We start from the raw sequence: 14,088 nt of genomic DNA, 5'->3' as shown, positions 1-14,088 counted from the left end.
TAGCGCTTATTTCGGCCAAATGAAGTGAATAAAATGTAAGCCAATTTTATTTCCTTTTATTTTGTTTGATTTTCAGTTGTAATAAACGCCAGAATAGCCCAGGACGATCATTTTTTGAGAGAAAAGAATTAACGATCATTCTTTTATAGACAAACCAATTTGTTTTGTTTTTTTGTTTTTTTTTAGGTTTTATGTATTCATACTCACAGTTACAGAATGCACCACCTTCGACAACTTCTGCAGTAAAACGGTACCGAAGATGGCGTTAGTGTACACGCGGTATAGGCTTGAACGTATAAATACAGAAAGTGTTTTGCGGATCCTCCAAAATTTAATTTAGCGGCACACAACTATAACCACCGACAGCTTAAGAAACGCGGGGCGTAACCAGTCCGCGGCATCTCATTATAATTCCGCGGCCAATAAGGTTGCGGCACTAACTAGCCCGACAGGATCATCAAAAAACCAATCACGAAGAGCGAAGATGAGAAGCCACGTGCCGCGTTTCTAAAACCGTCGGGTGACTACAAAGTGAGACAGAGCGGACTTCCGAACGTGGCGCTGCCACCGACCAACTGTTTCCTTCTCTTCCGTCCCGTCGTGGAGAGTGGGCAGCAACTTCATCAACCGGGCGGTGCGGCCCTGGCTCTGGCTGGACTTCCTGTACCTGCTGACGCCCCAGGGACGCCTCTACCACCACGACATCCAGGCCATTCACAAGTTCACAAAGAAGGTCTGGCCCAAACGCGCAACGCCAGCGACTTGACAAAACATTCGTTATTTATTTATTTATTTATGTACACAAGTTAACCCGAGACAGGGGGGAAGAGAGACACGGAAGGAACACCTGCACCACACAACGTTTCCTTCCCTGTCTCGGATCACGTTAACACGTTTCACCGGCTCGCTTGTGCGCTCACCCTTCTTTTAAGTCGTTCTTTGCGTCGAACTGACAGCAATGCGGGTTGCAAACAGTTAAGTGTCCTAGTATCATTGCCGCGCCGGCTTTTAGTAATGCTTCCTTTTGTTCAATTAACAAAATAACGGGCTATTTTCAATGGCGTTCAGACAATTTCATTGGTTGTTGCGTTCAGAATGACCGAGATAGCAGCAGGACAACTTCGCCTAGTGAACTGCACGCCGTACGCGATGTGGCGCGCGATGCAAGAAGTAGCTTCGTGCGGCAAATCTTGAGTCACGGTTGTGCCAATGTCCTGGTCGTTGCCGTCGTCTCGGTTGATGTGGACTCACGCGACGCCTATGTGTGATCCAGCCACAACTTTCGAAACCTGCCATGTACTTTTATTCAACGCCATAAGGCGCCACGGTTACCGCCGTCTGCGAACGAGCGGCGGGTATGTGGCAATTGTTCGTTCTTTATTGTGTTCTAGGTAAAACTAGCGTGCACAAAGTAGTGGAAGTTTGCCAAACACCGCCAGATCGCCAAGGCGCTTCGTATGGACGCGTCGGATACAAAACGACAGCGACGCCGTGTTCCGCGTGTGCTTGCAAACAAACATTTGCTAGCGGAAATGAGCCCGAAACTGTGCAGAAGCGAACTTTTACTGATACTTATTAAGGCGAAAGCCTTGCTTGTCCCACTGAGCGAAAAAGCGGCGTATATGGCCATAAAAATACGATTGAGCGGCACGCGCCACTCAGTCGTATGCTCACTTCTAGGACGGCCATACTTGTCACATTGCGCGAAAAAGCGGCGTCATTGTGCCCGAAAGATGACTACAAAAATACGACATCAAGCACGCGCCGCTCACGCTCAAGTGCGGGAGCGTGATGTTACCGCCGGAGCGCCGTGTGCAAAAGGTACGCTTCGGAGTCTATCTGTGCTCGTTCTGTGCTTAGTGTGATGGACTGTGAGGCGACCGCGTCTACATCTACGGCCTCGACATCGGCAGCAGCGTCTACATCTGCGGCGGCTTCCGCAGGCAAACGTGGCCGCCCACGAAAATACGCCACAGCCTCCTTAAGCGTCCTCCCCTAGGCGTCGTCCTCTAGTCGTCCTTAAAGGGACCATGAAATGACCTTTTTACTTTTTACAGATAACTTTTACATTAAACCGTCAATGTTCACTGAATGCCGAACAGGCATCCGTTTTCGTCTCGGTTTATTAACTTCTACACAAAAAATTATTGAAATATCGACTTTTTCATTCTCTCCAACTGACCGCAAGAAGAAGCCATGACGTAGGCCGTTTCCGGAACCGGAAGTTCTCTCGGCAGTAGGAGAATGGGAGTGTTACCGGCAACGAGTTGGGGTGCGCCGGTGGGTTTTACTGCGCTGATGTCACCGACGTATTTCCTGAATCGGCGCCTCTCATCGCCGCATCGCAGCTGAGCGAAATTCAATGAGATACGTTGCGCTACAGCGACAGCATGGGACTAGTCCCATACGCCGGTATGCCTGTTGGGAAGTACAGCGAGTCTTCCGGTGAAGACTCCAGAAGTCAACCACCCCGTCATTGTTGGCAGAAGGGCCGGCCCGTGTCAGTCGTTTGCAAAGCGACGTAGATGGCGTTTTTCGCGGCCTCGGAGATGCAGGAGCGAGCCGACGTCAAAAAAGATACGTTTGAACTACGAGTGTCAGCAAGAGCCACGTAAATACCTGTTTACAATCGGAGCGGACGCGCGCGCTTGATGGAAGTCTTGTATTCGCGCTGTTTGTAAGCGCTTCGGGACCGTTCTTTTACGATTGCAACTCGATACTGACGCGACACTCGGCAAAGAAAGGTTGGACCGGGGTTGTACGTATACCTCCCACGAACTGTTATAGCTCGACAGTGACGTGCAGTCTGTCAGAATAAAAATGGCATACCAATAACAAAGTGTACATACCGTGTTACGAAGGTAATCCATACGGCGTTTATTTCAGCTCTATATCACACAAAACAAGAAGATAGAATCGACGAGAGTCCCTTTTCGACGAGTGTTCGTCAACACTGCCTCGGAAAACAAGGGGAAGAGATTGACCTCACCTCTTAATCTAGAATTGAGGTCAGTGATCAAACTATAATACGGGAAGGGTCCACAAGGGTCTCGCGGGCATATTCCATTTAGCACGCCAGCCGATCGTAGGCAGACGGTCTTGCGACGAAGCAACGCAGCGCCGAGTCGGAATGCCTGTCGCTTTCAGCGAGTCAGTTACTCCAGCTGCCACCAGTCGGCGCGCCCTTCGCGCGCTTTCCGGGCCGCCATAGCCGACCTTCAGTTCCTCGCCGTTGCTCCGCGTTGTGTGCTACGCGGGCCACTACCGGAGCTCCGTTTTCGTGTTCATTTACGTTCCGCGTTGAAATCTTGCACTTTCTTTGGGTCTTTTCGCTATTTAGAACTGTCATTTAATCATTTGATATTTATATTTCGACATAGCTCTTGTATTTTCTTATTTATGGAATGGAATCGGAATGCGAATGGATCGACGATACTTATGAGGCTTCAATGACCATGTAAGTTCATCCCATTCTTACGCTTTTGTCGCTAATAAAGGACAGTCAACACTATTGCGACATATGTAAATTCCAACTGACGCAGTAAGGCTATCGCAGTCGTGCTTCTCGCTGCATGTGCGCGCTCGTTTCCGTAAAGCCGACCCGCATGTCAGCGATTTAGCGTGCGACGAGACGAGCGACGGAGATTTTTTTTTTTACTTACAAATACTGTCGCCTGTTGCATCGCTCGTTTTTTGGGGTTTTTTGAAAACGTCGCTCACCGTCTTGGTCGCTTGCTCCGTCACTTCCATGCGATTTTCCTCGTCGCGCGACTGACTGAGCGACAGCAAAGCGGGTCGCCGTCGCTTATCTGGTCGCTCGCCAAATCGCTTACATGCGGTTTATACTCGATTAATTTCCATGCACACAGCAACGAACCATTGGCGCCTCGATATTAAGTATAAACCGCGTGCAAGCGATTCGGCGAGCAACGAGACAAGCGACGGTGACCCCCTTCGCTGTCGCTCGGGTAGTCGCGCGACGAGGCAAACCGCATGGAAGCGACGGGAGCAAGCGACCAAGACGGTGAGCGACGTTTTCTAAAAACCCAAAAAACCGAGCGATGCAACAGGCGACAGTGAGAAATCTTCGTCGCTGACTCTCGTCGTTGTCGCCGTCGCTCGTCTCGTCGCACGCTAAATCGCTTACATGCGGGTCGGCTTTACGGAAACAAGCGCGCACATGTAGCGAGAAGCACGACTGGATAGCCTTACTGCGTCAGTTGAAATTTGCATATGTCGCAATGGTGTTGACTGCCTTTATTAGCGAGAAAAACGTGAGAATGGGATGAACTTACATGGTCTCTGAAGCCATAATCGTGTATCGTCGATCCGTTCGCTGTCCGATTCCATTTCATAAATAAGAAAATACAAGAGATATGTTGAAATATAGATATCAAATGATTAAATGAAAGCCCGAAATATTGAAAAGACCTAGAGAAAACACACGATTTCAACGCGGAACGTAAAAGAACGCGAAAACAAAGCTCCGGTAGGGGCCGGTGCAGCACACAACGCAGAGGAATGGCGAGAAACTGAAGGGCGGCTATGGCGGCAGGGTCACGTGACGCCAAGATGGCGGCGCCCATGAAATGTTGCCTGAAAGGGTCTATACGCCTCGCAAGTGGGCTAATTTTCGTCTTCTGCGCATGAAAAAGGAAGTAGCGGTGACGTCAGAACGCCGAGCCCTGATTGGCTGATCGCGACCCCCTATCTGAGCGTCGTCTGCTCCTTTGCAACGTCGTCTGCTCGCGACGTCGTCTTCGTCTGTCTTACCTTTCCTGCGACTTTCGGAAGTCGAGCGAGCTTGACTTCGCCTTTCAGAGCCGGGGGCAGACGAAATAACTCAAGCGGTACGCCGTTTTCGTTTAACAACTAGCCGACGCGCATCAAGGAGGGAAGTCAAAGGACTCACTGGCGAGGTGTCCCGAGGCGCCGAGGTTTGTTTGCTAAGAACCGAGAGGTGAGGGTGGTTAGTGTCCGCAAGTTCCCTCCCAAATACTTTTTCCCTCCTTTCGTGTGCGGCGAGATTTCTCACTCTTTAACGGCGTTGGCGGGTTGGCGCAGTTAACGTCGTCTGCTTTACGTCTGCTAGTCAAAGCGATGGCTTTACCTTTCCTGCGTCTGTCGGAGAATCACCGCTTTTTTACAGGCGAGATTCACCGTTGCCTCGGAAAACAAGGAGATGACAAGAGGAAGAGATTGACCTCTTAATCTAAAATTGAGGTCAGCGATCAAAGTATAAGACGGGAAGGGTTCACAAGGGTCGCACGGGCATATTCCATTCAGCACGCCAGCCGGTCGTGGGCAGACGGTCGCCGAGTCGGAGTGCCTGCTAGGCCTATCTGCCGTGCTCGCTTAATCGTTGTCGGTGGAATCGTGGCCGTTGGAGCTTTTCCCAGGTGTTTGTCGATCCAGCGTTCTTGTTCCTCGTGGTCTGTTTCAAGTGCTTTTTACTTTTTTCTTGCTGCTTGAAATCGGGACGCGTGAGAAGCGCACGTAGAAAAATAGACGTCTGTTAATCGTCGTGACCGCGGCCGCTGTTGGCCATGCTGATTTGATTAAGACAGCTTCGGAGCTGTGGTGGGATTTCGTCGTAACCTGCGCAAAACTTACGAAAATTTGGTCTGGTGAATACGAATTTGTTCTCAAGTTTTGTCTTACGCACATTTTTGGCGTAAGATCGTTTCGTGAATCTGCCTCTGCGCTTCCGAAAGTCGCAGGAAAGGTAAGACAGACGCAGACGACGTTGCGAGCAGACGACGTTGCAGAGGAGCAGACGACGTTCAGATAGGGGGTCGCGATCAGCCAATCAGGGCTCGGCGTTCTGACGTAACCGCTACCCCCTGCGCAAGGAGCAGACGATCTTGCCCTCCGCATACGCTTCGTCGGAGTCGGTGGATCCAGCGTTCTTGTTCGTCGTGGTCTGTTTTAAGTACTGTTTTCTTGCTGCTTGAAGTCGGCACGCGCGGGAAGAACACGTAGAAAAATAAACGTTCAGTCAGTCAGAGTTTTGAGAGGAAGGAAAACAAAGAAAATAAACGTTCGCCGCTGGCCGCCACCCAAGTAACTGTCGGCCCTGCCCTACTGCGCACGCGCAGTAGTTGCTTCGTTTACCACACGATAGATGGCGCCTGGCTCTCAGCATTATCAAATTTGGCAATTTTCGCCACACATCTCTAATTATGCTACAAAATGTGGATCTGAATATTATTTAACAAAACTTTTAGGAAACATTCGCCGGCTATTTATTGTTTACGATCGCGGTGCTGGTGAGGTAGGCTCTTACCCAATAGGCGACCTGGATTTGGCTGACGTGCTCCATTTCCGCGGATGCATCGTAGTGAACAGGCGAAGGAAGGAAGGCGCAAAAGAGTCCAGTTTTCTTTTAAAAGTTCTATAGCAAATAATATTTTTGGCTCCCTATTTTTGTGTTTTTGTGTTTCTTTTCACACCTTTTACGACGTGCGGTGGGTCGGTTACAAGTCAAGAAGGTAGGAGAAGCTCCTCCCACAAGTGTGATGCGCCCGTTTCAAATCTCTCCGCAGTCGAAAGAAGAGTTCACTGGAAACGCTCCTTGTTCCGCTTCAATGGATTCCCACTTGTCTCCAATCCCACTTTTTAAGAAAGCGACCTTTGTATTCATCGGAGAGGGAACCGAGCCCCTGAAAGCAGCCTTTGTATCCATCGGGGGTTAGCTAATCCCCGAAAGTCGTATTTGTTTCCGTCGGTGGGGGAGAACTCTAATCTCCCTCTCGTGGCTTCCACAATGCTAAGTCAAAGTCGAAAAATAAAGCAAATATGTACAGAAAGGCAAGACCCTCCTCGCGCGTTGGCCGCGACGTCACGGAAACGGTGGGACGCTATTGGATGCGGAGGTGGCGGAGGGATATCCGATTCCCTTTGAGGGGCATTTGCCGCTACCTTCTCAAGCTGTAACTGACTATAGAGGTCGCCCAAGGTGTCATTCTTGACGTCGTCCTACAGGACGTTATCCTCGACGTGGTCCTCGACGTCGCCCTAGAGGTCGTCCTTGACGCCGTACTAAGCCTCAATCTCTAGGACGTCGTCCTCGACGTCGTCCTTTACGTCGTCCCAAACTTTAATACGTGTGGAAACATGACTCGAAAACATTTGTCCCACGGGACTATAATGTTTTCGTATTCCAACACCCGTAAGCAGTCTTGAGTGTCCTCCTGTAACTTTGTAGGCTATTTCTACACCCGAAATTGCGCCCTATTCCGATCGCGCGAAGCCATGGTTTTCTATCTGCTTTTTATCGACAATAATGTAATGGATCCCACATACAAATAGACTTATACGGTACTCACGAGAAATAATCAGATTACTTGTAATAGATGGCATTTTTAAATAATTTTGTGATCAATTACCTTTATTAGGTAGTAATCGCAAGAACCATCTGAATAGTTTTTAAGTAATAAAATTACTCGTAACAGTTACCATTTATCCGTCTCCTTCCTAATGGCGCATTTTGTTTACAGAACCTTCCCACCAAGGAATCATCGAACCACGTCTCCGATAGGGGGACGGTCTATAAAAAATGATGCATTTAGAAGATGGTTAGTTTGTAATCCGATGATTCTAATCGCATAATGGACAGTACGAAATCGGCAGGAAGATACGCCGTTTTGAAAATCTGAAGTAGTCGGGAAGGTAACCGTTACCTCTTTCAAGTAATGGTGACTTACTTTTCCTTTCAAGTAATCAAGAAGTATAACTGAATACTTTTTAACCAAGAGTAATAGTAATTCTGATTGATTAGTTATTTTGAGTAATCTGTACAAAACTGCATACAAATCAACAACAGCGACGGCGCAATTCTTTTCTCTTTTTTTTTCACACGCCGTAGTTTCGCAGATTCTCACACAAACCTGAAGTGTGAAACACGTGTGAACAAAAACCACGTGGCGTCCCGCCGCCGAGTAGCGTAACCTTAGCAACCGCCATTGACGCTATGACGTGACCTAATGCCGCGCTGCCACGTCTCAGCATCAGCGACGGTTGCTGTGGTTACACCGCTCAACGGCGCGACGCGGTTTTTACTTAAATGTGTTTAACGCTGGAGAGTCGGTCATAGCACTCCTCCGTACCAGCATACATGCACCTATAGTTAAATGCCCCGAAGCAAGCAGCCACAACCCATGCTCACCTCGCACCTTATTATTTATTGCGTACACTCTAATAAGTGCCTGCGGGTCTACTTACCCGCAAAACACTCGAAGAGCCAATCTGCGATCTACAAAATCAGCTCTGCAAATGATGAGGCGGAACATATGTTTAGATCTAAAAATGAACTCTGCGCTGCGGCATTACGCAATGTAAAAGTGTAAAGAGCGTCATGCTTGCATTGCGTAATGCCACAGCACAGACTTAATTTTGAGGTCGAAACAGATGTTCCGCCTCATCATTCGCTGAGCTGATTTCGTAGATCGCAGAGATTGGTTCTTCGGGTGTTTTTCGGGTAAGTAGACGCCCAGGCATTTCTTAGAGTGTACATAGTTCATCGCTAATGACGGGCTAAAAAATGAAACAAGTGGCCTTCGGTAACCTGGCACGTGGCATTGGATTCCTGTCATTCTCCCAGTACCACACAGCGCCCAAAAGAACACAAATAAGCGGTCGCAACCAGTGCCGAGGCCAACACACACCCTATGCGTCGCCCGCGAGCTAGCCCTAGTGACCCATTCCGCAAGGGCGGCGACGCGCTGAAAGATGACATTTGGCCCCGCGATTACGTCTTTGCCAACGCATAGCCAACGTTAGTGTAACGGCAAGGCCGACGTCATTAGCGACGCGTGGCGTAACGGCCCGTTACGTAAGACGGGTGCCGAAGAAAGAGCTAAACTGTTACGCGATTTCTGTCTGACGGCGGTAGCTCGACACGGTTCGTCGAAAGCGTGAGTTTTCGACGGGAAGAAAAAGAATCGCACGACTTGAGGTGCGTATGAAAGCAGATTCAGGCCAGTTTCGCTGTCTGGCCTTCCTTTCAGCTTACGAGGTCCACACCGCCACTGTCGACGAATTTGAAGGCGACAGTAGCATCTGGCAGTAATCACAATGCAAATGTTTGAATTTTGAAGAAACCTTATAATTAAGCAACGTAATCACCCACAGTCAAGTCTAAAAACATTTGTTTAAAAGTCATAAACGCGACTCAATGCCACCTATGTTGAATGAAATCCCGATAATGTAGCCGTGCCGAATTATGTGAGCCCTAATCAACCTAAGTGACCATTACTAAACTCCTAGTTTTTCTTGTATTTTTTTATTATTATTCATTTATAGGCCTAGCGGCGCACAAGTCTTTGGTTGACCACGGGCTGAGACAAAGACCGAAAGATTACAGAGAGAACTGTCCTGGCAAAGCTTGCGCCAAATTGAAAGCATCCGTCGCAGAGGAGCTGCTCTTGATGTGCATGGCAAAATCCTACCATATGTGTAGTGCACCGAAGAATAAAATTCTTTCACCCAATAATAGGATGTGTGACACTAGATCATACAAACACAAAATGGTTGCTCTAGCACAGATGTTCCTGGATTGATGGTAGGCAGACTCAGTTAAAATTATAGAGATGTAGAGCGCCCTCTTTTAAACAGTTTATTTTAGTGTGCTTCTTTTGAACAAAGGCGTTTGCTTTGTTTCTTATTTATTTCTGAAACATGGCTAGGAGGTGGATTTTATACCGCGTTGTGCCGTCACGTAAAGTGTTGATGAAAAGAAATGTTATCACAACTTCATTGTCGAAAAATCATTGCGAGCCTTTTTAGATTGTAAAATATCCATAGAGATAATTTCAATACATATTCCTTTCTCCGAGACGTCCTTCCAAGGTACCTAGAAAGGTCACCGTAGTTATTACTGAGAGACGCATTAAAACTAATATTTCTTCGCGTTTCACAGAAACAAAAGCTTGACATACTCTAGCTACTGCGGATGACAGCCATGGGGGGAGGGGGGGGGGGGGCATTTTAGTGATTATCTTTTTTTGCTTGGTTTTTACGGCTAATAACTCTGCTTCTTTGCTCTGCCCACTCAAACATTCACCGCCAAGTTGAAGAACATTTATTTAGGTATGATTTAGTTATGGTTCTACCACCTTAAGCGTGAGCCAGGTACCGTTGACTCTAGTTCAGCAATGCGTCTGCTCCGGTTCAGCAAACTTCAGGAGGTCGGAACGTCATGACCGTGACCTTGGTTTGTCACACGATCACCGGGGCGATTGTTATTCCTTCTCCCTCTTCGACGGCGCAGGTAATCCGTGAGCGGAAAGAGGTGAAGCTGGCCGAGCAGCGGCTCATCGAGCCCTCGTCGGATATCAAAAAGAGGCCGATGTTCCTGGACGTGCTCCTGGATCACCACATCACCGAAGACAGCATCTCCGAGGAGGACATCCGGGAGGAGGTGGACACCTTCATGTTCGAGGTAACCGGCTCTCCCCCCATAGTGCCTGGTACGCGTCTCCAACTGGTGCGCGTACCGCGTCCTAAAATATGATCCTTCAATTTCCGCCTTATCAGCGGTTTTGGATGTGACAGACGCCTGTCCTGCTGCAGGTCGCACCCCAGCTTTGACAGTCCACAGAAAATTCAGCAGCCAGAAGTTGGGACGCTGCGACGGCAGCGACACTCGCCTTCACCCGTACTTTTTTGCCAGGGCTTCAGCGCCAACCGCCAGGATCGCGACATCCGACAGCATGACGCGTCCGATTCCGTGACGTCATCTGTTTCGACTTCGAAACCACTTTTGATGTATGGACAGTACAGGACGCCAAACACGCCAGTTGAAGACGAGTTTCACACACCGTTATCTATGCGGAGCACAAGTTCGTCTGCTTCCTGCGCAGGGGTTGCGGTGACGTCAGAACGCCGAGTTCTGGTTGGCTCTGATTGGAAGGATAGCAGTGTGTATACGTCAATGCTAGTTGCCTTGAGGTCTACCCACTATTCCTCCAATCGTTATCATGTTAATGCAGCCTTGGGAACATACTGTCTATCAGACAGTATGTCTATTAGACATACTGTCTAATAGACATATTAGACATATTATATATTATATTATATATATATTATATATATATATATATATATATATATTATATATTAGACATACTGTCTATTAGACAGTATGTCTGTTAGAACGCGAAACGCCGGCGTCCGGGTTTGGCTCTCGCATTCGAACGCGTTCGACGAGTGTAGCGGAGACAATGGGAGTTAGCTTTAGGTCTACCCACTAATCATTCGAACAACGGCCCGAATCTCTCACCTCCCCGCGCGCTCTCTTCTCCTCCTCTCTCTGAGTTTCTCGGAGCATAGAGGACCTATGTCCGGCGTATTTTCCGCGGAGCTCGGTATTTGACCAATTACCCAACACAAGGCCTGTGGAGTGGATTATATACGTCATCTACCTTTATCAAGCGCGGAGCACAAATTAGACAAGAGTGCGTGCACTTTAAGAAAAGCCCGTGCGTCTACTTTCTCGCACAACACTCGGAGAACCGATCACCGAAACTTACGGAGGCAGCTCAGCGAATGACGATGCAGAAACATGTGTTTAGACCAAAAAAACGCAGTCTGAGTTGTGACATTGAGCAATGCAAGCGTGATGTTTTGCATTGCTTAATGTCACAACTCACACCGCGTTTTTTGGTCTAAACTTATGTTTCCGCATCATCATTCGCTCAGGTGCCTCCGTAAGTTTCGGTGATTCGCTCTCTGAGTGTTATGTGGGAGAGTAGACGCACGGGCTTTTTTTAGAGTGTGCTTTGTCAGCGTTTAGCCGGAACTTGTGCTCATCATTCTGAATGAACACGAAGCACCAGAGCTGAACACTGACGCAGCGTTCGGCCGACCTCAGCCAAGCGCTGCGTCAGAAAAGCTAACAAGTGATGTATCTCCTTGTCTACATAGGTTTAAATTCTCAGCTTAGCCGCTAGGGACACGACGGTTGGATCTAATCTTCTCTGACTACGTTTGACAACGTTGAGAGAACATCCGTCAAGTCACGACTGTGAATCACAGGGACATCCGTGCTTCCTATGCCGTACGGAAATCAATTTAGGAAATATCCCCTCACGTGACATACCTGCACGGATGACCCAGACCCCGGTACCTCGCGGTGGTATCCCGTCGTAACTTTAAGCTATCGTATCGCAGTCCGCTGGTAAACGAGCTGTTTACCCAGTAATCGTCATCATTTTAAGGCAGCCTTGCGAACATACTGTCAATGTGTTTATTCGGCTGAACTTATCACGGTGACCCGAGATGATACACGTATATTATATACACAGAAGCCATAATGTAACCACAAATAAAACGTTTGCTGACTAACTGACCCGAGACTGAGTAACAAGACGGACCTTTGTCAGGAAGCTTTGATAGCTATCAAAGTAAATATAAACGGTAACAAATTAATGGCAAAGCCCAACACTAAAAGCTACCGTCGATAAAACAAACAAACATCAACTTCACGAGAGAATTGGAAAAATATATTGTCCAACGGGCAAGGCCAACTGCCTTTTCCAGGGTCACGACACGACGTCTGCGGCCATTTCTTGGTGCATCTACCTGCTGGGCAGAAACCCCGAGGTGCAGAAGAAAGTCCAGGACGAGATGGACGCCATCTTTGCCAACGACATGGACCGTTACGCGACGGTGGCGGACCTCAAAGAGATGAAGTTCCTCGAGTGCTGCATCAAGGTTTGGAGCGAACGATCCATTATAATGTCCCTTCGCGAATCGCTTGGGATACCAGCGGGCTGCAGGCACTAAAGCGATATATTCATAAAAACCAATTTAGTAAAAACGATCCGATTCCAAAAGTCGAACTTAATCACATTCTTTCATACAGTGCGAATATTGTGCTACTGACATTAGCTATAGACTAATCTCAATTCTACCTCATTTTTTCTCAAATATTTCAAACAATAATTCACATAATACTAGAGGAGTTTTTTTTCGTAAATATAATAATATAATCAAAGGCCAATATAGCTTTCAAAATCATAACTATATAAAGCGAGCTTTACTCCACATAAAATACAAAATAATTGACAACATTAAAAAAATGTACACATTAGGTTTATTTTTGGACTTCACCGAAGCATTTCAGATAATACAGCATAATAATTATTAATTAAACTAGACCATTGTGAAATACGTGTAGCTCTAGAGCTTGTTCAAATTAATTAAAAGGGCGATGCTGATATTTATTCGTTAATGAAATAGCCTCTGAGAAATTAGAAGTACGACATGGAGTTCCTCAGGGATCTATTCATTGTCATTGATTATTTCTTTATGTATACGTCAATGATATAACTACTATAAAAAAAAACTCCCCGGAGCTTATTATGTTCGCTGACGACACGAACGTATTTTTGTTCAATCTTCAAAGTTCAATGTTTATTTTTCACGTGCTCACGAACAGTCGGAAGCCCTCTGCGGTAAAACACAAACCGTAAGATACATATTCACCATAATTATACGTGCTTAAAAGTCATACACAAGCGTAAAAGCATAGACATGCTTAAAATTCATACACCTGCTTAAAAAGGGGTAAACTTGTGCAAAAAAAAACAATGTTACAAAACTTCGTGTTTAAAACCTGTTGGATTCGTGGCACCGGTGACAAATTATGATGAAGATCTGGGTGAAATATTTACGATTTCTAGAGCTTGTACTAACAATGATACGGAAGTGTAGAGAAGTCATGGATCTATTGATTCCCTATGCAAAAACCTAACATCCCGGGTAGACCTCCTGTTGTTCAAAGTGCACAATCTTAGCCTAGATTAAATCAAATTATATTCAAAGTAATATTTCTGACCTAAATATCTGTCGCAGATTATCCGTACAAACCGTTTTTGTATGTATTCAATATTTTTCCTTGCTGTATTTAGAATGGACTTACGTACGACAGATGAAAGTTCAAGTTTAGAGCGTACGTGAGTACTGAAAGGTTTTAACGTACAATATTGAGTGGTAAATGGTCCAGCTAAACGAGCCATTATTCCCAATGTGCGCAGGGACGGCCTAACAATAGAGTTCGTGTGACAATTAAAAAGGAAAAGGTAA

The 14,088-nt window shown here is 47.0% G+C and overlaps 1 protein-coding gene across 1 annotated transcript in view; it reads left to right on the top strand.

Moving 5' to 3' along the window:
* The window catches only part of LOC8027132 (cytochrome P450 4V2), a 56,748-nt gene that overhangs the window by 32,734 nt on the left and 9,926 nt on the right, over window positions 1–14,088 (top strand). Inside the window, exons 6-8 of the mRNA XM_029969172.4 lie at window positions 607–733; window positions 10,271–10,441; window positions 12,541–12,714. Of these exons, the coding sequence (XP_029825032.3) occupies window positions 607–733; window positions 10,271–10,441; window positions 12,541–12,714 (472 nt within the window). The remainder of the gene's footprint in view (window positions 1–606; window positions 734–10,270; window positions 10,442–12,540; window positions 12,715–14,088) is intronic.

The sequence above is a fragment of the Ixodes scapularis genome, unplaced genomic scaffold, assembly GCF_016920785.2.
Source record: "Ixodes scapularis isolate PalLabHiFi unplaced genomic scaffold, ASM1692078v2 PGA_scaffold3__209_contigs__length_174095766, whole genome shotgun sequence".
NCBI classification, from domain to species: domain Eukaryota; kingdom Metazoa; phylum Arthropoda; class Arachnida; order Ixodida; family Ixodidae; genus Ixodes; species Ixodes scapularis.
Note: the sequence above shows the minus strand (reverse complement) of the source record. Positions and strands in the feature narration are given on the sequence as shown.